The sequence below is a fragment of the Enhydra lutris genome, unplaced genomic scaffold (genome assembly GCF_002288905.1).
Source record: "Enhydra lutris kenyoni isolate GAN:26980312 unplaced genomic scaffold, ASM228890v2 scaffoldscaffold1, whole genome shotgun sequence".
Taxonomy (NCBI): Eukaryota; Metazoa; Chordata; class Mammalia; order Carnivora; family Mustelidae; genus Enhydra; species Enhydra lutris.
The window spans coordinates 33,321,625-33,348,809 of NW_019154085.1; the positions used below are offsets into that span (position 1 = coordinate 33,321,625).

Below are 27,185 nucleotides of genomic sequence, written 5' to 3' on the forward strand. Positions count from 1 at the left end.
ATGCTAAAGGAACTTCACCAGGAAGTGTGGGTAGCAATTTCAAGCATAAAATTGGGTTAAAAAATAATTATATTCATAAAAGTACATTCAAGTTTCTCATTAAAAAATTTAAAAACATTTTATTTGTAAGTTTTATACAAATTTTATATTTATCTTTCACTTGGTAGTTTTATTACAATTTTATAATATAAAGAAAATATAATGATTATTTTCACCAAGACCCACATAAAATACCTCCCAAATCCCTCACATTTATACAGTGTGCTATATCATTATGTTCATTTTCTAGGTGAGACACTGATACGGAGTCTGGAAAGCCCTACATACAGCTCAACAGTGTCTAATGTGGAATTATCCAATTTGAAAGAATACAGGAATAAATACCTTCACCCCCAAATGGTGGAAAACTTCAAAAGAACCAGAAAAACTGTTGATTTACATAAAGCCCATCTCTACAAAACTTTTTAAAAACAGAGTTCCACCATATTGACAACAAAAAAAGCAAAACCGCAAATCTGAAGACATAAAATAAACATAGGTAATCAAAAATGACAGTTAAACTTCAACTCAACGCCATCACTGTAATCACATGATTAATTTGAGTACATATCAGATATTAAAAGCCCAATAATTCCTTCATTTACTAATCTGAGTTATTTCTTTTTAGTAATGGCTCTATTGAGGAATTGGTCAATTTTTTCTTTGTTCTTGTGGTCTCATTTTGTTATTTTCCCCTAAATCTATCTGGCAAGATGAATCAAAGAGGACATTTTTTTCCCCCAAAGAGGACATTTTTTCCATCATGTCCCCTAAAGATCTACCATATAGGATCTTCTAGAGACAGAATACAACAGTGAGCACACTCTTCTCCTAGGAAAAGCACTACAGGCCCCTAACTACTCCAAAAGGAATGATACCAGGCCTCAAAACCAACACTGAAAATGCACAGATACAACATCAGAAGTGGGACATCAAGACAGAGCATGAGCTATTTCCTTATGATGCCTGATCACGTTTACTACCTGGGTATATAGAACTTTCATTCCAAGAAGCACGAATGCAACACAGACACAATAATCATGGTCAGCAGCAAAATCTGGGGCATGAGGAAATAAAAAAGGAAGAGCATCTACCATACAGGCTGCAATAATAGTCAATTCTCTAAGTAAGTCTAATAAACAGTAAGTCTTCAAATACAGCAGACATACATTAAAACATATTTGAAGCAAAATCTCTCAAGCAGGGAGGGCTTCGAACCTCAAAAATTATTAAAATTATAGTAGTAACAATAATAACTGCTATTGCTATTAGTCTTCATTATACTATTTTTAGAGTAAGAGAAGTCATAGACACAGTATCTCCAGACGTCTCAAATCCTTAATAAATACACAGAATTTGTAGGAACCACAGCCTTATCGGAATGCCCTTAATATTCAACTAAAAGGTAAAATTAAAACCTCAATTAGATAGCAGCTTCCAAGACGTCAAAACCATTTAAGTCCCTTATTGTCTTTGGTTATTTTCCTTAATTCCAACCCTGAAAAAAATAAATGAATTCAGGACATTAAAATCAGATACTTTGTATCTGGACTGAAATTACATTTTACTAAGTATGTTAAAAATGCCTAGCATTATGTATGAACTCTGAACTCTTAACGTGACTTGGAATTATTACACAATTTAAAAAGCTAAACATTTAGAAAAGAATTATTAATACAACATATATCTTACATTCAAAATCAGGGGTTATTACAATACAGTTTTCAGCTGTCAGTAGAGGATCAAATGCAACAAAAACATATTGCAAAACATTTGTTTAAATTAGCTTAAAAATATCACATGGAGTTCAAATGTTGAAAACAAATATTCAGTCAACTGAGTCACAAAAGCAGTTATTTGAACATCCAGACTACAGTAAGTAGGTATATACAGTATAATACAGGTATGTAATAATGATAAATATATTATGTTAAACAACTTTTTGCTAGTTAACAAAGAATCCCTTTTAGGTTATTTTTGGCATGACGCTGGGGGCTCTGTCAAAGAACCGGACGCCAGGCTTTGCTCAGGTACAAGCACCCAGTGCACAGCCCTTGGACTCTTCAAGTAGATTCACAGCTAAAATGCAGGCTTGTTCATATATTCTTCCATTGTCTGAAAGACACAATAAATTAGAACAATTTCCCCTTAAACCACAGCCTTTAGCAGAATGTGAAACCTGTTTTCACTATTTTACTTACTCATTTTTTGCTGTTCCTAAACAGAAGTTCCTGAAACATGTATGCACATAAATCTTTGCATTCTGATCAAGAACGGTGGTTCAAAGTTTGAGAATAATTTGCATACATCTCCATATGGCTGGGACTAAATAACTTTCAAAAGAGAAAAAGCTGAGCTTGATCATAAAAAGAATGTCGGTAAGAAAAATACTAAAGCGTCAGCTGCCAGTATATATCACTGTTGACTTCAGATAAATGTGCCTACTGAAATGATCATCCAGGCACATGTATTAGGGAAATCTCCATTGTATTTGTAGAACATATGTACTGCTATAGATTCAGTGCAAAACATCCTTTTACACTTACTGGCAAGATATAAAGGTTAAACAGACTCTGATTCTTAAGAATTTCTTCCATGGGGGCACCTGGGTGGCTCAGTGGGTTAAAGCCTCTGCCTTGGCTCAGGTCATGAACCCAGAGCCTGCTTCCCTTCCCCTCTCTCTCTGCCTGCCTTTCTGCCTACTTGTGATCTCTGTCCAATAAATAAATAAAATCTTAAAAAAAAAAAAGAATTTCCTTCATGTATTTCACAACAGCTTTCCTCCGAAGTATGCAAACTTTCTTCATTCCCATCAGTTAGCAAGTGTGCTAACATGCCACAAGACCATAATTTTTTTCCAGTACTTTAAAAAAAAAAATGTTTGGACAGATTTGCAATTACAGGTAGAGTTAAAATATACAGTGATGTTGCAAGCCCTTTACTATGCAAGATAAATGGACTTTCTCTTGCATTCTTTCCTATTGTAAACATACATATTTGTATAACACGGTGGCTCCTGGGTTGAATCAATAAGGAAGTCCAAGGGGGCAGACTTGGGTAATGGCCCTGCTTCTTCCATGTGAGCCACAGTCAGCTCAATTAGCAACCGGCAACCTGTTCTTGGGCTTGAACCTCAAGGTGCATGATTCACTTGCACCTGCCAGGGAAGCTGATCAGCATGGGCCAAACAGAGCAAGACCGTGGCTAAGCAACATTGCTCCGAGGTACCAAAGTTAGAAATCAGGTGTTCTGACTGGTTTTCACCAGCTCTGTTTAGAATTCCAGGGCTCCTCTGCTGAAATACTTATACCCAGTCATCCACTTTCTTTTTTTTTTTTTTTTTAATATTTTATTTATTTATTTGACAGAGATCACAAGTAGGCAGAGAGGCAGACAGAGTGAGAGAGAGAGAAGCAGGCTCTTGGCTGAGCAGAGAGCCCGATGCGGGACTCGATCCCAGGACCCTGAGATCATGACCCGAGCCGAAGGCAGCGGCTTAAACCACTGAGCCACCCAGGCGCCCCCAGTCATCCACTTTCTTATGAAGTTCTTATACCTCTTAGATGAGCACTAGCCGAGAGAATCCCACACCCTAAGAGCCCTATACCTCTTCTTACAGAAGTTGGGGGTGTCTTTAAAGTTAGCAGGAATAGCACGTTTGCCTGGGGCCCATGTCTATTTTGTAGCATCTAGAGTTTATCGCATGAAAAAAGGAACATAAAGGGGCACTTTGGTAGTTCAGTTGGTTAAGTGTCCAACTCTTAATGTCGGCTCAGGTCATGATCACAGGGTTGTGAGATCGAGCCCCACATTGGGGCTCCATGCTGGGTGTGGAGTCCACTTAAGATTCCCTCTGTTCCTCCCCCAACCCCAGCTTGCACTCTCTTGCTCTCTCTCTCTCAAAAAAAAAAAAAAAAAAGAGGAATACAAAAATACAGATACAAAATTGGGTATAAAGTTTATTTAGAATGAGAAAAGAAATATCATGATAATTTTTTTAAAGATTTTATTTACTTGAGAGAGAGAGAGAAGGAGAGCACAGAGGGAGAGTAAGAGGGAGAAGCAGACTCACTGCTAGCAGAGAGCCCAATGTGGGGCTCAATCCCAAGACCCTGAGATCATGACCTGAGCTGAAGGCAGATGCTTAACCAACTGAGCCACCCAGGCACCCCAAGATGATCATTTTTTTTAAAAAAGGTTTTATTTATTTGTCAGAGAAAGAGAGAGAGAGAGAGCACAAGTGAGGGGAGTGGGAGGCAGAGGGAGAAGCAGGTTCCCTGCTAAGCAAGGAGCCCAATGTGGGACCGAATCCCAGGACCCACGAATCATGACCTGAGCCGAAGGCAGATGCTTAACCAACTGAGCCACACAGGCATCCCTCAGATGATAAATTTTTAAAAGATGACAAATATCACAAAATTCAGAACAGCGTATAGTTTTCATTCATTACGTACCTGACACACTTTATAAAATATTCATTATATGGGCACATATACCCTTTTGGACCCTCGCCCCTTATTCTGTGGTGAAACCTCGTCTCTCGGTCGCCCCCGCTGGTGATGCCAGGAATTGCAACTCATGCAGGTAATGAGTACCATCATCCCCTTTCAGCTTCTGTTCCCTTCTTCTCACTCCACACCACTGTCCACAGGTTGTCACCCTCAAAATAAGGCACCTCCTAAAATCACCCCCAGCCAATTAAACTGCTCTCTTCTTAATCCGTATCACTAACATCAAGCCCCAGTACACTCAGAATAATCTTTGAGCATTTGGAGATTTTAGGACCATGTACCTTCTTATTAAATATGCAAGGACAGCTTTTCTATTCTAAGAAACCTTTCTTAGGTAGGAGCTGGGGAAAGTTTCAAACTTGGGCTAAAAGTGCAAACAATATGACAAAGGTCTCCCTTAACCTTTAGTAGCTACAAGTACATGCTTAGGTCCAGAGGACAGGGGAAAAAAGAAAGCAGTCATTTCTTTTTCTGAATGTAATTATAATACTTGTGTTCCTTCATTCTAAACGTTTCTGATGAGATAGACACAATCAATTTCCCAAACAGCTCCCCAGACGTTCACTGATTCAATGACTTAGCTGAAATACCCAGAGCCCAAGAGAGTGCTGATAACACAGTCTCTACTCGGCAGGTGCTGTGATTTCACCAAGAGACATTTGGAGGGCAATCACGATGTTGCCTGCTCACTATGGGGATGCAGGGGCTCAATGGAGGGGCTCCTGAGGCCTACCCATCAAGACCTCCCACTCAATCACCAGGGACATGAACTACCGGTTGGCATTTACCTGTGAAAGGGCTCTCTTCTGAAATCCATGCTTCCCATTGTTCCGTGGGACTGGCAGCACCAGGTGCACAGCAAACTCTTTAAAAAAACTCTATGTATGTCTTACAGGGGAGGAATTCAAAATAACTCAGGTGTGTCTTGGCCCCAATTCAAAAAGCTTTGATTACTGCGAGTGCCAAAGACCCTGCTAAAAAGTTCCTTTCTCTGGTAAGGCTTAGACTCCGCAGTCTGGGCCCTGAGGGTAAAATTATAAATAACCCCCGGCATATTTTAAGAAAGGTTGTTCTGTGGAATTTCCAAACCACTGAGTTCTCAAGTACCTTGTAAAATTCCCTTCCTGTGGCATTTGGAGAGAGCCAAGTAAACAGCCGAAAGTTTAAATGAGTTTCTTGAGGAGAGAACACTACTGGGAAGAAATGTGGCAGCCTCCTAAAAGGCACGCATAGCCACTTCAGGGTACCTGCTCTAACAGAGGTCTTCCTCAGGGTCCATTCACCTGAGGACCGCTTCCCCCGGATGGGCAGGAGCAAGTCATCAGTTCAGAGACGTGCCAAAAAGAGTGGCTTGGAAAACATGCCTGATGTTGTTTTATTAACATAATCAGAATCTTCTTTCTCAAACGGCAGGGAGGATGGCTTTAATGCCAACTTTTAAGAGAGTGTTTAGGATCCTCTGGGATCTCCTGACCTGCTACTGTAAAACAGGCAGGTGGAAAGGCCCAAGGATGCTGCAGGAAGAAGGACCCGGGGTGGTGGAGCTGGGACAGAGCTCAGCTTTGTTCCAGGGAGGCTGGGGTCACCTCATTAGGGAGGCCAAAGGTCAGAGCGGTGATGTGCTCTTTCTCCATGTCCTTGGCAGGAGGGAAGGCGCTGATGTGGATGAGTCCCCTTACTGGGTATGATGCCTATCTAGACTGCTTCTAAATATCACAGAATCAGGAGCACATGTATGCTTCTGGACCCATTTATACCTTGGCAAGCAAGCCACAGTATCCCCAATTTATTTATGCAAATAGGAGCACACATGCAGCCTCGCTGGGAGGTGTGAGAAATTTTAATTAAAATGATAAATGCCATCTTCAATAATAAAGGTCTAATATCCCTGGCAAAGGAAATAACAATGTACTCCTATTCTTCTTTCCCAGGGTAGCACAGATATTTTAATGAGAATCTTTTTTTTTTTTTTTAATGAGAATCTTTTTATACCTTTCATAAAATCTTTGGGAAAAAAAAAAACAGCACCAAAGGTTTTGCTACCTTTTTGACAGTGAGGTTTCCTCAGTCAAACATAGAGCAAAGATTCTGGAGCTCAACATCCTCATTCAAATCTCTATTCCACACTTACTGGCTGTGTGACATCAAACAGGCTGTTTAACCTCTCTGTGTCTCAGTTTCCTCAGCTTCAAAGTGAGGGCAAAAATGCTACCCACCTCTTAGAGTTACTGTGATCATTAAATGAGTTAAAACAGGTAAGCTGCTTAAAAGCACTCAGTAAGTATCATCATTACCCTTCACCATCACCATTGCCACCCTCCCCCATGATGCCAACACTGGGTACTGACCTCCTGTAACATGTCAGAATCTTCAATGGCCTTGACAGCAGATTTTTTGGACGTTTCCTGAATTTCTCCGCCCATTATAAACTCATCAAGGATAAAATAAGCCTTTTCAAAATTAAAGATAATATCCAGCTCACAGACCTGGTAGGACAAAAACAGATGTTTTGAGAAACTTGCGGGAATATCAGGGCAAACCCATGTCAGCGTCTCAAGACGTCTCAACAAGTTACACCCATGCAGCACACCAAAGACAGAACCATCGGATGGAACTGGAAGGACTGAGAAACAGAGCAAAGGGATTGCAGGCCTTAAGCAAAAGTAAAACCACATTCCATTAAGCAGACCATGTCCCTAAGTAATATTCCTTTATGTCACAACAAGAAATCTGAGTCTTGGGACAGGCATCAGGAAGCTCGGTTCATATTTCCATGGGCATGAACAGAAGCCCAGTCGCCACAGCGAGTCAGGCGGAGGACAGCGCCTGCTTCCCCCTGCTCTCCTGTCTAGAAATCTTGGCTCCTAGCTTTGGGACTCTCAGAAGCTCACTCTTCAGAGGCAAATTAACCCAGCTGTGCTAATTTCTCTCAAAATCATGTCACAAGTCAGTGGTTCTCAAATCTTAGAGTGTATCGGAATTATCCAGAAGGCTTCCTGAGGGACACACTGCTTGGGCTCCAGCCCAGGAGTTTACGATTTGGTGGGTCTGCGTAAGGACTGAGAGTCTGGACTTGTAACTGGTTCCCAGGTGATGCTAATGGTGCGGGTCTGGGGACCACACAGGGAGAACAACGGTCATAGACCAAAGCAGAGTCCGACAGATTCTGCTGTGTAAGTAAAGCAAGTGGCAAGAACAACCCTCACCCAATAATCCAAACAGGGCTTGTTTCCAATTCCCCAACCAGGCACCACTCAGGCACCCTCCTGATGTTCTCCTTCTTGCTCATTCCTCAAGTCCCTAGCACTTCTCTTTCCTGTCCCACACCCTCTGGAAGGTTTCCACCTGCAAGTTTTCAGCCCTCCCCCTCCTTGACCTCCCAGCAGCACTGGATACCCTCAGCAATCTTTTTCCTGAAAATCCTCTCTCCCTTACTCCCTGACTTTGGCAATGCCATTCAATGCCTGTTCTTGTCTTCCATCTCTGTTGAATCCTTCTCAGACTTGTTGGATGAGTTCTCCCCCTGCTATTTTGCATTTGGTTAGGAAGTATTTATGGAGTGCTTGGGACATAATCAGCAAAACCTGGCCTCACTGCTACATGTGGCTTACTTTCCAGTGACCCACGTTCTGCTTAAACTCTGGTGTTTTCCATGAAAGCCTCTTCTCTTAACCCTGTGTATATTCTAGAATATTCCACGGATGCTCTCTGGCTGTGTCTGGCATGCGGGTGTCTTAACAAACCTAGGTGTCTAGCCCTGATCTCCTTCCGGGGGGAGTCCCGTATTTCTACCTGCTCATTAGACCTCTCTGCCTGGATAGTCCTCAGCCCAAGTCACCAGGTGCCAAACTGTGGTTAAGCGAATTCTTTTCCCGGTAGACCTTGTTTTGCTTTGTAGCTGCAACCTCCATCTGTGGCCCAATCGAATCATCCCACAGGTCCAACTTCCTTCCCCTTCCCTCTCATCCCTCTCCCTCCTTCAGTCTCAACCCTGTCAGTCTGGTCACCAATTCCTATTGATTCTGCCGTGTAAATAAAGCCCAACCTTTCCTGTCTTCTCCCCGTTCACTGCCGCTGCTCGGACCTGCAGTGTCTCTCATTAAGGCCTGCAGTGTCTCTCATTAAGTCACCTACATGACCTTCTAGGTGGTGTCCATCCCCACCCAAAGCCAACAACCACTAACACTCCAGTGAGCTGCAATATTGTTCTTCCCCTGTGTGGGGTCTTATACTCAGGACGAAGCTTCCATTCCTCTGCCTGGCACAGAGGACTCCTGGGCACCCAGCCGGGGCAGGCTCTCTGCAGCCCATGTCAGCACTCACCCCAGGCTACACCCACACTCCACTAACTCACAGGGACTCTTCTGCCTTTCCCCTTTGCCCATTCCAGCAATTCCTGGGATGGCCCCCAGATGGCCTTTCTTTATTCTGCTGGCAAAATTAAGCTCATTCTTCAAAGCCCAATTCAAAAGTCAGGGGCACAATGACTCCACCAAAGCCTCTTTCCCCCATTCAGATGTCACTCTGTGTTGCTCTGTGTTCTGTTATATCTTGTGGACACTAGTATATGCTGACTGATCAATCTCTCCACCAGCACTTGTGTGAGCTCAGGCACAGACCTTATCATATCAGTCATCTCGTTATTCCTGGTACCTAATGCTACATAATAGGACATAATACACATCTGTAGGATAAATGAGTCACTCACCACTTAGGCCTCGTTTCTATGATGCTGGGAATTAACAGCTTTCCAGATCAACAATTCTGTGACGCTACCGAGTGCTATAACTTAACATAAAACAATGTCAACATTTTAGCAATGTTGGTTCCATATATTTAAGGTTTAGGTCAATAAACTTGCAGACTCCATAAGATAAACAGTTAGGTAAATACCGCTATCATAAACGGCCAGCTCAGAAAAACTCACCTAACTCATCTGCAAAGGTCATGGTCTCATTTGTTAGAAAGCAGCATCAAGTAAGTAAATCAACCAGTGGGTATATATATCTAGAGCTACTTCCCTCTTCCCTCAATAGTCTATCTTTTCCTGCTGTGATCACATGGAAATTCCATGTAGAAGTTGGAAAAGAAGGAGACAGATTTCCATGGATGGCCATGGGGGAAAAAATAAAGAAAAACTTGCAGGATAATATGCATAATACAATCCCATTTAAAAATAAAACTGTAGGGACACCTGGGTGGCTCAGTGGGTTAAGCCGCTGCCTTCGGCTCAGGTCATGATCTCAGGGTCCTGGGATCGAGCCCCGCATCGGGCTCTCTGCTCAGCAGGGAGCCTGCTTCCCCCCTCTCTCCGTCTGCCTCTCTGCCTACTTGTGATCTCTGTCTGTCAAATAAATAAAATCTTTAAAAAAAATAAAAATAAAAAAATAAAAATAAATAAAAATAAAAATAAAACTGTACATGTCTAGAAGGATATATTAAAAAAATGCAATTTTAAACAATACAGAGAAACAAAAAGAAAGCACACTAGATCAGACATCCATGCTCATTAGAGAAGGTAGGAGAAGCAAGCAGTTACCAGAAGTCAGAAGAGGCAGGAAGTCAGGAGTTACAGTAGCAAGAGCTGAGGAACCTCAAAGTTCAAGGCAGGTGTAGACCAGGAATCTGAGACAGACAGGAGCCTCATTAGGAGAAACCAGCAATCAGAATCCTGCAAGATGAACTTGGCAGATACTAATGCAAGTTCTCTGGTTCTCTAGGACCATCTCAAACCCCACTCTCAGAGTGACAACCTGTAGGGTTGGCCAGCAGCCATGGGGCAATTAATTTACTGCATCTAGTTTCAAATGATGGGAATAAAGTAACATGGCACCCAAAGCCAGATACACAAACACACGCGCACGCGAGGGCACACACACACACGCACACACACACACAGAGGCAACCTGGATATACAATTACTATAATCTAGATCATAAGGAAACAGATGCACAAGTTCTACTGGAATTATAGAGAGCTTTACAAATGAGCAACTATTTCATATAGAGCAACTCCAAAATGCTCCTTCTATGGTTATTCTTTGAGCTTAACCCCAAGGGTTTACTACAGCCACAACTAAGAACAGGAAACATCTCCCAGAGCACCGTAGACCAAATGCAGACCAATTACTCAAATACTTGTGAGTCCACCTCAAGGGTACTGTTCCAGTACATCAGGAAGATGCCCTTGATGCTCAAATGACTGCATTTCATCTAATAATGCAAAAAACAAATGATTTCCATGTTTATAAACATAGGAGCCTATTAGGGTTTTTTCTCATTTCTGGTGTATCTGTATTCTGGAGGAAAGCTTATAAAAGGCAAAAATAGTGATAATTTAATTTTACCCTTGATTTCTTAGTCTATGCTTTACCATAATTTGGCCTGAAGGTCTACTCGTATAGCAGAGTACATGATGCCGAAGATTATTCCTGGCAATTCAATAACTCAATACTTCTGATTGAGTCTAAAAACTTTCTCTTACTAAATTCTGTTCTAAAGTAAATACAAAAAGCTTAAATTATATACAGTAAATGTATAAAACCAGACACAATACTTAGAGTGTAAGACACAACAACGTAGCAAGTGACAGTTTGTAAAAAGTATTGTTAATTACACTGTCTCTTTCATCCTCACAACAGCCCCATGAGATTAGCAAAGTAAATATTTCTATTAACATTTTTGAGTGTTATTTTTCTTAGATGTCAATTAGAGATTTATTCCCCAGCCAAAATCATGGGTCTGGTGAGTGAGTGATGAGCGGACACCAGGACCCAGCAGGACTCAGAGCCCTCCACGTCCTCCCAGAAAACTTCCTAAGTCAAGGTCAAACCTCTCTGGAACAGCAACACCCATACACTCTGACCACATCTGCAAAAACTCACACTGTAGTCTGTAATGGGAAAATATGGCAGGTGCCTAAATCCTCAGACAGACCTTTATCTAGCGGGAGATTCTGGGGTATTTCCTCTTAGCTTCCGTAAACTGGGGTTAATGCTGTTTACTGAAGATCGAAAGATTAACTAGTTAATCCTTGTAAATCTCCCTGGAATTGAAAAATGCTCAAAAAACACATAAATTAGTAGCCAGAGATTCTGATTTATCTGTCATAGGAAGATAATATTTTCCAGTGTTATAAGAGAAGCTTGGTACAAAGTCTTCTCTTCAATAATATTAAGGGCAGAATTCCAGGAAACCTTCAGGATTAACACAAGAGGAAAAGAGAGCCAAAGAGAAATATATTATTCCTGAGATGATGTCAATGAGAATCGGTACTGGTAGGCTTTGCTCATCACAGTTAATTAATAAGAACTGAACACCTACTGGGCAGATAGCCTTGAATTGCTCTTAGCTTAATAAAAGATTCATTGAATTTTTTAGTGAATTAAATTTTGGTCCATGGCAAAGACAGAGCTTCTAAAGGTAGGCCAAAAATAGGATGAAAAATTAATGTTAGAGAAATAGGAATTCATTCTGATTCTCCTTATATCTTAACTGGGCTCACTCAGCTTTGGTGAAGGTGATTTAGACTCTCTTAAGAAAGCAACGTGATCTGAAATATCTAATGTTTGGTCAGATAAGACTGACATCAAAATTTAACCCCCATTCACATTACCACAGTCGGGGAAATCTAGGAAAACACAACAGGTCAAACCAGAGTATAGAAATTAAGGACAGAAGGCAGGTCCTGGGAAACCTGGGCCTCAGGAAAACACCTTCAGGCCTTTACAAAAGGCCAAGGTTGCAGTGGATTTGACAATGTCGGGCTTCCTTTGAATAATGGAAAGCATAAAATTAAATAAACCCATGTTCAAAAACATGCAGTTATACAGTTGCAAATCTCTCTTTAAAAAATGAAAATAAACATGGGGAGCTAAGAGAAAGAGAAAGGAAATTGGTCTGGCTATCTTACTCTCTATACTGACCAACGACCTAAAATCTCCCAAGCAACATTTAAGGTCATCCTCTAACGTCATTTACAAAGGGAAATAAAGGGGAATAAAAAGGATGAAGGGAAGGAGGGAGAGGAAATTCTTTCAAAAGCCTTTTGAATACTCACCCTTGTGGAAATAGTTACAAGTAATCGGATAAAACCCCACCCAATACTGCAAATGCTACTCATTCCATTGACCGGAGCACAGAAAGTCCTGTGGAAACAAACTTTCCCAACAACACTTACTAGAAATCCTCAGTGAGCTGGGGAACAGGGAAGGTACCTGACTGAGAGAATATATATTCCAAATCCAATGATTTATTTCTTAAGACTGTGAACTGGCTGGCATGTTCCTGGAACATTTGCTAAAATCTGCCCCAGAGTGACTCACAAGTGTTGGAAAAAATCAAACAACTAAGTGCCAGGTCATGATCTCGAGACACTTACAGTCTGGTGTTCATACAAACCTTGCACAAGTGAAGGATGATACCAGGCTGTTCTATGTCGCCGGAGCACTGAGCACGTCAGGGGTGAAAAGAGAGAACAGCGAGAAGGTTGGAGAAGTGGTCTGGGACTGATGTTTAGAAAGCTTAAACGTCAGGCTAAGAAGCTGGGCTTTTATTCAGTATAGATGCTGGAAAGTGGGTGAGGATGACCGTCACCTGGATCCATGCACTGCAAGGAAGACAGTAACTAACAAGGCAGGAAAGGGAAGCAGAGACAAGCCCAGAGGTGCAAAGGGCCAGAGATGAGGTTTCAGGCAAAAGCAAAACTGCTATCTCAAGTAAGCCTGTACTACTGAGAGTGGAAGGAAAGAGTTTGTAGACCCATCTGAACAGACAAAGGCAGCCGTTAGCAAAGGGTGGAGGAAGAAGAAAGAAAAAAGCATTGAAGGATCCTGGGACATAATAAACTCAATCACAAGACACAACAGGTTTGCAGAAGATGATTTTAGTTCTTGATACGTTTCGACTGAGACGGCTTGGAGAAGCCCAGAGAAGACCGTCCTCGGTAGAGGGAAAGAGAGCCATCTGGTCACAGATTCCAGAAGAAGGCAGGCAGGGAGACAGACATACAAGGAGAGTAGAAAAGGTAGGGGGAGGAAGAGAGCTCAGGGCAGAAACCAAGCCATTAGAAACAGGATGAGAACCAGCAGAACTCAGGGTTGTGACAAAAAAAGAAAGGGGAGCAGGGACGAGCAAAACTCCGGTGCTGTAGGAAGGTCAGGGGAAGGCTGAAGAAGCATCCCTAGTCCTGACCATTAGGAAGGGGCCAGTGGTACCTTTATGCTTTCCTGGGTACCCTCAAGGAGGAGCCTAAGCCGTAAGAGTGAATGAGTTCTAAGGATGGGGGCACCTCATACAGGATATTACTTGGCAGTAAATGCACGGAAATTAAATAGCAATAGGAAAAGGAAAAGGATTTTGGTTTCCCTGTGTATGTGTTTGGCATTTTTTTATGTATAAATAATATTAGAGTACACTCAGAGCTTACTGAAAGAAGCCGGAGAGGGGATTAAAAAGTCAAAATAGAAGAGAGATGACAGGCGGTGAAGAATGAAGAGGAAAATATCAAGGAACCCTGCACAATTAAATTCTCATTCATTGAACAAGCTCTCTAGGGTGGTTGTGGTCTGAAGACAGAGAGAGACACAGCCTGTCTCTTGAAAGCTTTGGCTCCTTTGTTTACAAAGAACTACGGGAAGGGGGAGAATGCCTCATATTCTGATCCTTGTGCAAACGCAATTCGTATTTTAGACTTGAGAGGGAGAAGGAATGTGATAAAGACAGAACTGACGTAAGAGCTGAAATAAGGACTGATTCCAAAGAGACCAGAACAGCACTCACATTTCCAAAGTATTTGTCCAGCAACTCCACGTAACGGTGCACGATCTCGAGAGTCAAGAGCTCATTGTCCTGATTTTCTACAGCACAGCAAAAATATAAACTAGCATACCTTGAAAGGAAAAACACGAAGAAAGAAAAGTAAAAAAGATGACACATCCAATACCCCAAAGATGGTGTTTTCTGCAGTGAATATGCGAAGCTCCCCCCATCCAAATCCAAGAAAGAAGCCATCATGGATCACATCCAATAGCCTCCCAATACATGAAAGAGAATATATAAAAATAGCGTGCCCATTGGGTTGTACCGAGTAATTACATAAAAGACTCTCAACACCGTTTTACCCTGAGGAACTATAATCAGGGAGACGGGGTTCTCGGCCCACAGTTATGGGGGTGCCTGCTCACACCCCTCCCCGCCTTGTGAGTGTCCTTTTTTTTTTTTTTAAATATTTTATTTATTTAATTGACAGAGATCACAAGTAGGCAGAGAGGCAGGCAGAGAGAGAGGAGGAAGCAGGCTCCCTGCTGAGCAGAGAGCCAGATGCGGGGCTGGATCCCAGGACCCTGGGATCATGACCTGAGCTGAAGGCAGAGGCTTTAACCCACTGAGCCACCCAGGTGCCCCGTGAGTGTCCTTTCTAAACCTCAAGGCTTTGACCCCAGCTCTCACCTCACATGGTGCTGCACTCCTGTATGTGACCCGCCCTCAGCCCATCCAGTCCGTCCTCCAGTAACTTTCTTCTGCCAGAAATCCTCTTCCCCACCCCTATCTGTGTTGTTAACGCCAACTTCCCCCCTTAGCTCTGAGTTTGGATGTCCTTCCTCCTGGAAACCTCTAACCTCCCACACTGGGCTGGATGCCGGGCTCTGCACTCCTGAGCCTCCCCCATCAGAGCGGCTAGCGCTCTTCGTTGCCCATTTCATGCCCTGTCTCTGCCCCACTAGGTCACTGGCTTCCCAAGGGCAGGTGCCGAGTCTGCCTTGCTCACCACGATGTACTCAGGCACTGCAAATATCGGTTGAGAGAACCGTTAAAGCCTATTCTTCAAACAATGGCTTAAATCACAAATGAACTCAAAGTTTTAAAAGCCAGTAGGCAGAGAGTAGATAGGGACAAGCTTCTTGTTGACAAGTGCTTCCCGGGACTTTGCCTTGCTGTCCCTGGGATGCTTATTAAAAGGGGCCTTCACTGACATCTCTCCGGAGGCTCGTACTAAAAGCTTTAACCTTGGACCCAGCAGCAGCAGCTCTGCCCGGGCACTTGCTGGTAATTTACTCCATTAAATACAGCCTGCCAAGTTGCCTCTGTTTTTGCCTTTCAGGTTTTAGAAACACCCTTTGCAAGAGCCTTCCCAATGTGCATTTTGCTTCTGGAAGTGGCAGTCGGATGCTGAATGCAGAGTCCGGTTGCCTGGGTTCTGCTCCTGCCTTAGACATCAGTTATTTGGGCCTATGGGCAAAATGGCTTTACCTCTTAGGTAACGTTTCCTTATCCATAAACTGAGGTTGTTTGCCAGTACGGTCTGGCTATGACAAGCAGGTGCAATAATGAGAGAATATATAGGTTTTAAAGCCAGAAGGAGGGGTGCCCAGGTGACTCATCTGCTTTTGATTCAGGTCATGATGTCACGGTTCTGGGATCAAGCCTCAAGTCCGGCTCCCTGCTGAGTGGAGAGCCTGCTTCTCCCTCTCCCTCTGCCCTTCCCCCACCCCCATTCATGTGCTCTCTCTCAAATAAATAAATAAAATCTTTTTAAAAATTAAAAAAAAAAAAACCCAAAAGGATATGCATCTGAATTCTGGCTCTCCCAACTGCCCCGTAGTTCCTGTGATTGAAGACTAATTACTTAGAAACTCTCTGTGGCTTCAGTTTCCTCCTTTGCAAAGATGAGTAATAATAGCAATAATAAGGGCTGCTCATCGCTCTAGCACCTTCACCTGCATTTTTTCCCACAGCATTTGTTACTAATGGATAGGGTTTTGTTTGCCTGACCAATGAGTACGCTCCGTAAGAGCAGCTCTGGTCCCCCATCTTGTTTGTTAAGGCATCCGCAGTCATTAGAGGTGCTGGAAATGTAACAGGTGCCCAGAGGCTATTTCTTGATGCACTACATTATCCACATGTAGATCACATCCCTAGAATCCATCCTGGCACATGGAAAGCCTTTCAATACATGAGAGCTCTTTTTCTGTTAGTCTACTGGTACAAATATGTGGGCTCCAGACTCCAAAGATTTCAGTAAGTGATGCAATTGGTGTTGTAATCAAAAATGTTCAGGATTAAACAATCCAAAGTAATAATGAGAAAGACAGATCTCATAGACAGTTACTCACACCTTTTATAAACAAGTTTTAGCTCCTTCCAGTCAACAAAACTGCTTGTTCTCTGACCACGAGAGAGAATAATCTGAACAATTTCCCGGGTGATCTTTTTCCTCTCTTTGTCAGGGAGAGTCGTGTACCATTTCTGCAGCCGCAATTTCCCCTGTCTACTGAAAAGCAATATGAAATGTATCTAGAACAAACAAAGGACAGAGAAAAACAGAACTTGATCAGCTAAATCATTCTACATAGACACTGGAAATTAAATGGCAGGGTTTACAAGCAATGATAATTCTGCACAAATGAAAAAGTTCTCACCAGTATGAAACTATTTCATCTGAAAATTACATTTAACCCATCCAAGAACAAGGAAACGTGTGCATCACAAACATGACTTATTGATATTAGAGGGGAAAGATAACGAGTTTAAAAAATTATTCCCTTTTGGAGTCACAAATTATTATATGCAAAAAAATAGAGAGAGAAAGTTACATACTCTTATTGAGAAAACAATAAAATTTTCCTTCACAAGGCAAAAATAAAGTGTTAAAAACAGCAGAAGAGTTTACTTTAAAAATTACACCCCAGATCCATATCACAACTATGGCAACATAACGACAATAGAGGGAAAAGGGAGAGAAGGGAAGGAAAGGAAGTTAAAGCACTAGAAAAGGGTGAGAAAGCAAGAAAGTGGCTATATTCTCAGTCTTTTTTTTTTAATAAAAATTGTATATATTGAATGCATACAACAGAGTGATCGAATCTACATCTATCTATAGTAGCATGTTTACTATAGTCAAATTAATTAATATTTCGTCTCCTCATATTGGTTATTATTGTGTATATGTGATAAAGAGTCCTGAAATCTACTCCCTTAGTAAATTTCCAGTATTCAACCCAGTGTCATTAACTGTAGTCGTCATCACGAACAACAGATCTCTAGACTTACTCATCTTAAAACTGCAACTCTGTGCTCTTCAACCAACATCTCCCCATTTCCCTCACCTCCCCACTCCTGGTAATTACGGTGCTACTCGATATGCCTCTATGACTTACAACTTTTTAGCCTCCTCTTCATATGTAAGTGAGATCATGCACTATTTGTCTTTCTCTGCCTGGCTTATTTTATTGAGCGTGATGTCATCCAGGTTCACCCATGATATCACCAATGACAGGATTTCTTTCTTTCTTTTTTTTTTTTTAAGATTTTATTTATTTATTTGAGAGAGAGAGAGCAGCACAAGCAGGGTGAAGAGCAGAGGAAGAAGCAGACTCCTCGCTGAGCAGGGAGCCCAACCTGAGAGCCCAACCCCTGGGACTTGAACCCAGGACCCTGGAATCATGACCCGAGCCAAAGGCAGACGTTTAACTGACTGAGCCACCCAGGCACCCGATTTCTTTCCTTTTTATAACTGAAAATATTCCATTATATACACACACATGCACACACACACACAACACACACACATATATACCACATTTTCTTTATCCATTCATCCATTGACGAACACTTGGGTTAATTCCATGTCTTGGCTATTGTGAATAATGCTGCAAAGAACTTGGGAGTGCAGGTATCTCTTCAAGATACTGATTTCAGGGCGCCTGAAAGGCTCAGTGGGTTAAGCCTCTGCCTTCAGCTCAGGTCATGATCTCAGGGTCCTGGGATTGAGTTCCGCATCCGGCTCTCTGCTTGGCAGGGAGCCTGCTTCCTCCTCTCTCTCTCTGCCTGCCTCTCTGCCTGCTTGTGATCTCTCTGTCAAATAAATAAATAAAATCTTAAAAAAAAAAAAAAGATACTGATTTCATTTCCTTTAAAAATATACCCAGAAGCTGGGTTGCTGGATCATACGTCAGTTCTATATTTAATTATCTGCAGAACCTCCATACTGTTTTCTATAATGGTTGCACGAGTTTATATTCCCACCAACAATGTTCCCTTTTCTCTATATTTTCACCAACACTGTATCTTTTGTCTTTTTGGCAACAATCATTCTAACCAATGTGAGGTGATCTCTTACTGTTCTGATTTGCATTTCTCTGATGATTAATGATGTTGAGCATCTTTTCATATACCTGTTGGCCATCTGTACACCTTCTTTGAAGAAATACCTGTTCGGGTCCTTTTTTTTTTTTTTTTAAGATTTTCATTTATTTGACAGAGAGAGACACAGCGAGAGAGGGAACACAAGCAGGGGGAGTGGGAGACAGAGAAGCAGGCTTCCCGACGAGCAGGGAGCCCCATGCAGGGCTCAATTCCAGGACCTTGGGATCACGACCTGAGCCGAAGGCAGACGCTTAATGACGGAGCCAGCCAGGCGCCCCTGTTCAGATCCTTTGTCCATTTTTTAATCAGGTTACTTATTTTCTTGCTATTGACTTAAGTTACTTATATATTTTGGGTATTAACCTCCTAACAGATGTATGATTTTTTTTTTTTTAAGATTTTATTTATTTATTTGACAGAAATCACAAGTAGGCGGAGAGGCAGGCAGAGAGAGGAGGAAGCCGGCTCCCCGCTGAGCAGAGAGCCCGATGTGGGGCTTGATCCCAGGACCCTGGGATCATGACCTGGGCCAAAGGCAGAGGCTTTAACCCACTGAGCCACCCAGGTGCCCCGTAACAGATGTATGATTTACAAAGATTTTCTTCCAGGTGGTCTCTTCGTTCTGTTGATTGTGTCCTTTGCTGTGAAGAAGTTGTTTGGTTTGAAGTAACCTCATTTATCTATTTTTGTCTTTGTTCCCCTTGCTTTTGGGGTAATATCCAAAATATCTTTGCCCAGACCAATGTCATGATGCTTTCTCCCTATTCTTTCTTCTAGTCGTTTTGCAGTTTCGGATCTTACATTTAAGTCTTAATTCACTGTAAGTTGGGTTTGGTTTTTTTTGTTTTTGTTTTTGTTTTTTTAATATGGAATGAAAGAAGGGTCCAATTTCATTCTTTTGCATGTAAATAACAAATTTTCCCTACACCACTTATTGAAACTTGTCCTTTTCCTATTGTGTGTTCTTGAAAGCTTTGTTGAAGATCAAACTGCCTTAAACCTAAGGTCTTTCCTCCGCTTTGTGGGTAACTTAGCTGAGAGCTTTAGATTAGACCATCTCATGTAGCAATTGTCTTTGTCATCATGATAGAACTGTAACAATTGAGATAGTGTGTTGGCTATCTGGAAGCAACCGGATCTTATATTCAATTAAGTTTCAAAATGTGTATTTTAAGTACGGGTTTATATTCTAATGCATTTTAAAAGCTTTAAATGAATGGAAGACATCATAACATGCAGAAATTTACTTTGGTAACTTGGAGGTACAGTAGATAATGCTTTTCAGAAATTGTCAGATGGTATATTTATTTGATGGGAGATTAAATTTTCTCAATGCACAATGTGAGAAGTTTAGAATCATAATTCATTTCATCAGGTTTTTGCTTTGTTTTCTTTTCTTAAAAAAAATAAAATTCAGTTCAGTAGAGGTTAAGTGTGTTATGGAGAGAAGAATGATATATACTGGAAGCCAAAATAATTAAAATTTTAAAAACTTTTTTTTTTTTTAAAGATTTTATTTATTTACTTGAGGTGGGAGGGAGCACACACAAGGTGGGAGGGGCAGAGGAAGAGAGAGCAGCAGAATCCTCACTGAGCAGGGAGCCCCACGACTCTGGACTCAATCCCAGGATTCAGGGATCATGACCTGAGTCGAAGGCAGATGTTTAACAGACTGAGGCACCCAGCTGCCCCTTTAAAAACTTTTTATAAATAAAATATTCACCTCCTTTTATTGAAAAGGTTTGGCTCTGAGTGTCAGAACATAGATCATAAAAACTCACTAGGTGGTGATCTGAGAACCAAAAGTAACCAGGCTCTTTCCTCAGAGCTCCTCGTACCTCCAACCTACAGAATTTGAAGTCTTCTTAATAAGGTTATATTCTGTCTTAGAAAGAAAACATCTCTTAGAACAAGGACTTAAGGACCAAGGTATCATCAGCAAGGAAAAGCAAATGTGAAAGCCTTGCTCATCTAGCAAATTTAAGAAACATCACCCTCAGACTGGAATTTTAAATATCTGCTGAGAATGCAGCATTTTCTTAAATACCCATTTCACTATCAGCACAGGTATAAATAATTCAATAAGGGAACACAGTCACTGTTTTCTAAGAATTAAATTGAGAAAGGTATTTTTACTTCCAAGAAGAGATCATCCTAAAAGTGACATTCTAAAGTACAAGGTGGAAATAAATAAATAAATAAATAATAAAAGTATAAGGCGGAATGGTGATAGAATCATAAAACCATAAAATCTCAGAATCTTGAGAACAAGCCTCAGCTTTGGATCATTACCAATGGATAAGTCTATTTAATCCAATGTCTAGCAAATGGTCTAGAGATGTCTAGGGAAATGAAATCGACACATTTTCTTAGTGTTCACTTTGCATTTCCTGTCAGAAAATTTTCTTCTTCCCATCTAACCTAAATCCCTTCTGTTACAGTTTAAACCAGTTTTCCCTGATTTTATCCACAGAGTATATTAAAAGACAGTATGTCGTAAATAAGTCAACACATATTTGAAGACAGCCTTTCAGGCGACCATGAATCATTTTCCTTCCAGGAGAAATAACCCTGGTTTCCTGTTGTCTTCTTACCGGTTCTATTTCCAGACCTCAAGATCATCATTGTTGATTCCTCCCAGATTTTTCCACAGGCTAAGTAAGTGCTACTTTTAACTGGGGGCACTCAGATGGATACCCAAAGTTCCAGAGAGCGGCTGGAAGTAGGGCTGACTTTCATTGTGGATTACTTTCTAGTTCTTCTACATTGCAACAATCTCTCAAGATCAGGGGCCTCCCTTCTTAAAAACGGATCAACAATGTAGGGCAATGAACAAAGAGCAACTCTTTCTTCCAACAACCAGTTCAAAGAGAAAAGATGATCAGGAACCTGATACATAAAAGCCCACATAAATAGAAATACGTTCTAAATTCAAAAGAAGCAACAAACTGATTCAAGTTTATCCCATAATTGCCTTGCATAAGACAGTGTTGAGAGATTTAGCCCTCCCAAGTTCTCCTCTGAGACAGAACATAGCTCGTGTTTGTGGTGTCTGGTATCTCTCACGCCTCCAGAATTAAGGTGGCTTGAGAGAACCAGCAGAATGAGTTGTGGTGACTCACAGGAGTTCATCACCTCCAGTAATTAATTTTATCTAATTTATCGGTTTAGTCATTCAAGGCATATTTGAATAATAAGTTTCAAGAGGTTAATCAAACACCTTTATTGATTAGCATTAGCTTGAGAGTAGGAGGAAAGCAATTGGAAGGATTCTTTCAATATTTACAAAGAGCCAACTTACATTCAAGTGATGTCATAAACAAACTTCATCTGACTTCAGAAAATAACACCCAGACATTCCCCTTCCATAGTACTGCTGAGATAAGAGGAGTAATGGAGAGGCTGACTGGTAATACCCTTCTGGAAAATGCTAACTCCGGAAATAACCATAAAATTCAATGAACTGTGTTGGGCAAGGTTGACTTCTTACATTTAGCCCAAATGCTTTGGCCTCAGGTGGACACAGCTTCACCAAGAGCTCCCATTCTTATCTCAGAAGCCCTTCTGAGGGGTCTGGTTCTGTACCAGATGATCCTTTAAATCCAAACATGTCTGGTTAATCCAAGCATACTTTGTCCTCAGAGTGTCCACTAGTATAATCCTTGACCTAACTGGGGATAGCCCAAATTTGTCACTTTGGCCCAGAATGCAAACTACTCTGGGTATTTTCGTAATTTTATTTCTGAAGCATGTCCAGGGAGGTACCCTTAGGCCTTTGCAGGAAGCACAAAGCAGACCAATACCAATCTACTTAGCCTGCTGTTTTGAACCGGTGTTAGCATCTTCCTTCTCCTTAAAGATAAAAGGTGAAGGCATCCAGAAGCAGCTTTGGTTCTTAAAGTTTGCAAATCTAGTAGACCCACGACTAGCTTACAAGAAGAGAGGCATCCAGGAACCTCTTCCTATCCCCAACACTGTCACCTCACCAACACCACATATCCAGGGCTGGCTTGTATTTCAAGATCTGAGCTGAAAATATAAACCCATACAATCCTATGGCACCCTATAACCCATAATACATCACTTAAATAACACTATTGTTGGAGTCCTCACCTCCTTAACCCCCTTTCCAACTGCTGCAGCCACTCAACAAACTCCCAATCCGGATCAGCCCATCCACCCTCCTCTCTGCTTCTCTACTGAAGCATCAGCCACTCCTGAGAAAAACTGCAGAGGGCTTTGCAGATCGGTACTATTTTACGGGTATGAAATCTCCAGTGTTACTTGGAAACTCTCCATCTACCTCTTCAAGTAAAGGGGTTGCTAAGCAACTGCCCCCTTCTATTCCCCACAGGGGTTATTGCCAAGTCACAGCCAAGCCCCTCCTATTCCTTACCTCCATCCTTACTCCCTGACTCTGGGAAGATAAAAGTCAAGAGGATCAAAATCATTCCACAGGATTTCCTTAGCTCTTCCCACACCAGTACATATACATGCACAAACTCAGTCACCCCCCCCTCACCACCCCAACCAATTTACTTGCTCCCTATCATCTTCTGTTCTGGTTGCCCGCCCTCACCTATGTCTTCAGGAATGTGGATTCAGCATTCTGACACTGTCCCTCCCTTCTGAGACTCTTTACATGCACATACTAAATAATTCCAAGTCTCTACCATGTTTAAAAAACAACAGTCCTCTCTAGAATCCCAATCTTGACTCAGCCAGTGCCAAGAGTCCAAAAAGTCCCCATACCTTTTGACCCAATGACCCTACTGTTTAAATCTGGACTAAGGATGTGCCTTAAAATGCAGATAAACATTTAGGCATTAATGCTTACTGTAGTTCTTTATAGTAACACACAAACAATAAAACTGTAAACTAACTAAATTACCAACAATAGAGACATTTTTAAATGCCATTTGTTAAATGATTTCAATAAGTGAGAAGGCCTACAGTATAATGTTACATTTAAAAAAAAAGAATATAAAAAGGTACATGGAGCATTACAGCAACAATTTAAAACTATACTTACGTAGACATTATATAAGGAAAAGACATGAAATTGCTCATAGTGTTTATGTTGGAAGACTGGAATTACAAATGTTATTTTCTTCTTTGTACTTACCTGAAATTTCCCAAATTCATATGCATGATTTTATAATTAGAAAAAATGCTTAATGAAAAGAATATTAGCAAGTTCAATAAAAATTAGTCAGGATTCTATCTGAAGGCCAAATACTAAGTAAATGTCAAAGTGTTTTCAACAAATAAAACTATACCTCAAGGAGACTGCACGCTCCTCGCTACTCAAGAGATCCTGCAGACAGACAAACGCCTCTCCCTTGCCCCTCCACAGCTCACAGGGGGAGTCCTGGCCATGGGACTAAGCCTGCATAAGGAGAAGGAGGGTAGGGAAAGAACATGCAAAAATGGTCATTGTTGGATGAAGAACCTCAATGTGAGAAAAGAATCCATCCAAATCCTTGAGGAGAACACAGACAGCAACCTCTTCAACCTCAGCCACAGCAACTTCTTCCTAGGAACATCGCCAAAGGCAAGGGAAGCAAGGGCAAAAATGAACTACTGGGACTTCATCAAGATCAAAAGCTTTTGCACAGCAAAGGAAACAGTTAACAAAATCAAAAGACAACTGACAGAATGGGAGAAGATATTTGCAAACAACATATCAGATAAAGGGCTAGTATCCAAAATCTATAAAGAACTTATCAAACTCAACACCCAAAGAACAAATAATCCAATCAGGAAATGGACAGAGGACATGAACAGACATTTCTGCAAAGAAGACATCCAGATGGCCAACAGACACATGAAAAAGTGCTCCACATCACTCGGCATCAGGGAAATACAAATCAAAACCACAATGAGATACCACCTCACACCAGTCAGAATGGCTAAAATTAACAAGTCAGGAAATGACAGATGCTGACGAGGATGCAGAGAAAGGGGAACCTTCTTACACTGTTGGTGGGAATGCAAGCGGTTGCAACCACTCTGGAAAACAGCATGGAGGTTCCTCAAAAAGTTGAAAATAGAGCTACCTGGGCGACCCAGCAATTGCACTACTGGGTATTTACCCTAAAGATACAAATGTAGTGATCCGAAGGGACACATGCACCCGAATGTTTATAGCAGCAATGTCCACAATAGCCAAACTGTGGAAAGAACCTAGATGTCTGTCAACAGATGAATGGATAAAGAAGAGGTGGTATATATATACAATGGAATACTATGCAGCCATCAAAAGAAATGAAATCTTGCCATTTGCAATGATGTGGATGGAACTAGAGGGTATTATGCTGAGTGAAATAAGTCAATCAGAGAAAGACAATTATCATATGATCTCCCTGATATGAGGAAGTTGAGAGGCAATGTGGGGGATCTGGAGGGTAGGAAAGGAATAAATGAAACAAGATGGGATGGGGAGGGAGACAAACCATAAGAGACTCTTAATCTCACAAAATAAACTGAGGGTTGGGGGGGGTGAGGGGGGAGAGTGGTTGGGTTATGGACCTTGGGGAGGGTATGTGCTATGGTGAGTGCTATTAAGTGTGTAAACCTGGCGATTCACAGACCTGTACCCCTGGGGCTAATAACACATTATATGTTAATAAAAAAATAAAAAAATTTTTAAAAAAGGTCATTGTAGCCCTATTAAGATGGGGGCCCATAGTTATTTTTCTGTAATTTCAAATCAAGGGTATTTAATTCTGGCAATGAAATAAAGAAAGGGAGAATGAGCAAAAGCGTGAGTCAATAGTTTAGGCTCTATTCACATGAACTAGAGCATTGCTTTTGTAACAGTCTGACAAACTCAGGGCATCCCAATCAGCATGTCTTTAATTAAAAAGGACAGAACGGAACACAGCAGAGCTATCATGGATATTAGGGGTGTGTGTTTCAAGAAACCTGTTCCTACAGCATATGCTCAGACTGGGCGGTAGTGTAAAGTGCATGTCTTGCTACCGCTTGTGTCTGAAAGAAGGAGGGGAGGGGGAGGAGGACATTGGAAAGAAGTCAAGGACAAAGACACTGAGCCTAGTGAAAAGGTCATCCACAATGAGGTAAAGAAGCAGGGAAAAAATTATGTTTATGCAAAGCTGGTCAGTAGGGAAATGTTAACAGAAAAAAGCAGCTCTTTATTCAGTATCGATACTGAAGCTCTTAGAGAATTGCCCTGACCAGGAAGAAAACTCCCATAAACAACACTGTTTCCCCAATCTGAGAAGCCACCATTTGGTGTAGCAAACCATGACATTGTGCGTGGTGAGAAAGCCGACTTCCAGGAAGGGCGACATCAGGCCAAAGAACTAAATCAGTGTCAAGGAGGAAGATGCCCTCTTTGGATTAGGAATGAACTGAAACGTTTTTTTTCCTCAGTGCAGACAAACGAAATAAGCAAGTAAAATGGAGGGAAGTGCCTCACTCTGTCATGGGTGCGACTATGCCCTTAGAACAGGGAAAAAGTACACAGCTGGAAGCGGTAAGAAAGCAAGGAGAAAAGAAACTCTCGCAGGCCCTTCTTCGTCTGCACGGTTCTCCAGAATCACGTCCAGTTCTGTTCTTTGCTCATAACTGGGACACGATAAATACAGGTAGGACTGTCGAAGTTTGAGCAATGGCACCAAGCCCTATAATATCAAGCAGAGAATTGGGTTTTCTCTCGGGCTTAGAGAACATGAAAGTTTTCTTGAGATGACCTTTTAAAAGCCCGGGGTTTTCTTGGACATCATAGGTTTACCATTGGAATTACTTTCCTCCAGATGAGTAAATGAGTATAGCCCTTGGATCCCCCAGATCTCCTGGGTGCTTACCCGGACTGGCTTAACAGTCTTCTGGCCCGGAATGCAGGAAAGTGTCCACAAACTCAGAGATGGAGCTACTCTTCTGGAATCAATTATAAAAGGGTTGCACACAACTGCTCTGGGCACTCATTCCTTCAGGGCTACACAGTTTGTATACCTGTGACATGCAGTTCAACTACTGTTTCAGATTCGGTCCAGAGTATGCTACGCCTTCACCATGAGGCCAGCCCAAATCTGATTAAGGAAATGCATCACCAGGCCGGGCCCTGGGGGGTTGCAACGGTATCACACACGTCCGCCTCCTGCCGAGTCTAGCAAAGAGAACTCTCAGTAACCGCTTGCCGTGCTAACAAGTCATCCGGGAGGCAGGTCCGCCCATTTACACTGCCCTCCCTCTTCATGGAGGCCGGCAACGTATTCTCTGCTTCTTCCTTTGGAATCGCTGCCCCTCCATCTATTTTCCCTCACTGGTTCCCACACTGGGACGGAAAGAGGCTCTGACAGGCATTCCACAGGGACACAGAGGGGCATTCTGCTGATTCTTGGGGTAATCATAAGCCATCCAGTTTCTACCCAACCTGCCTGCTACCTAGTCCCCTCCGTTACCTTCCCAACCCTCAAATACTGAGGTTGCCCCAAAGACAGCCCAAACTTGCCCATAAGTCACT

The 27,185-nt window shown here is 41.8% G+C and overlaps 1 protein-coding gene across 1 annotated transcript; it reads right to left on the reverse strand.

The window, feature by feature from the left end:
- Positions 1–92: 92 nt before the first annotated feature.
- LOC111139355 (adaptor related protein complex 1 sigma 3 subunit) lies at positions 93–23,096 on the reverse strand. The gene is made up of 5 exons (XM_022491638.1): positions 23,091–23,096; positions 16,665–16,843; positions 14,330–14,438; positions 6,899–7,036; positions 93–2,154 (listed from the first exon to the last, which is right to left on the reverse strand). The coding sequence occupies exons 1-5, from the start codon at positions 23,094–23,096 to the stop codon at positions 2,119–2,121; spliced, it is 468 nt and encodes a 155-aa protein (XP_022347346.1). The 3' UTR covers positions 93–2,118.
- Between the last annotated feature and the right edge of the window lie 4,089 nt (positions 23,097–27,185).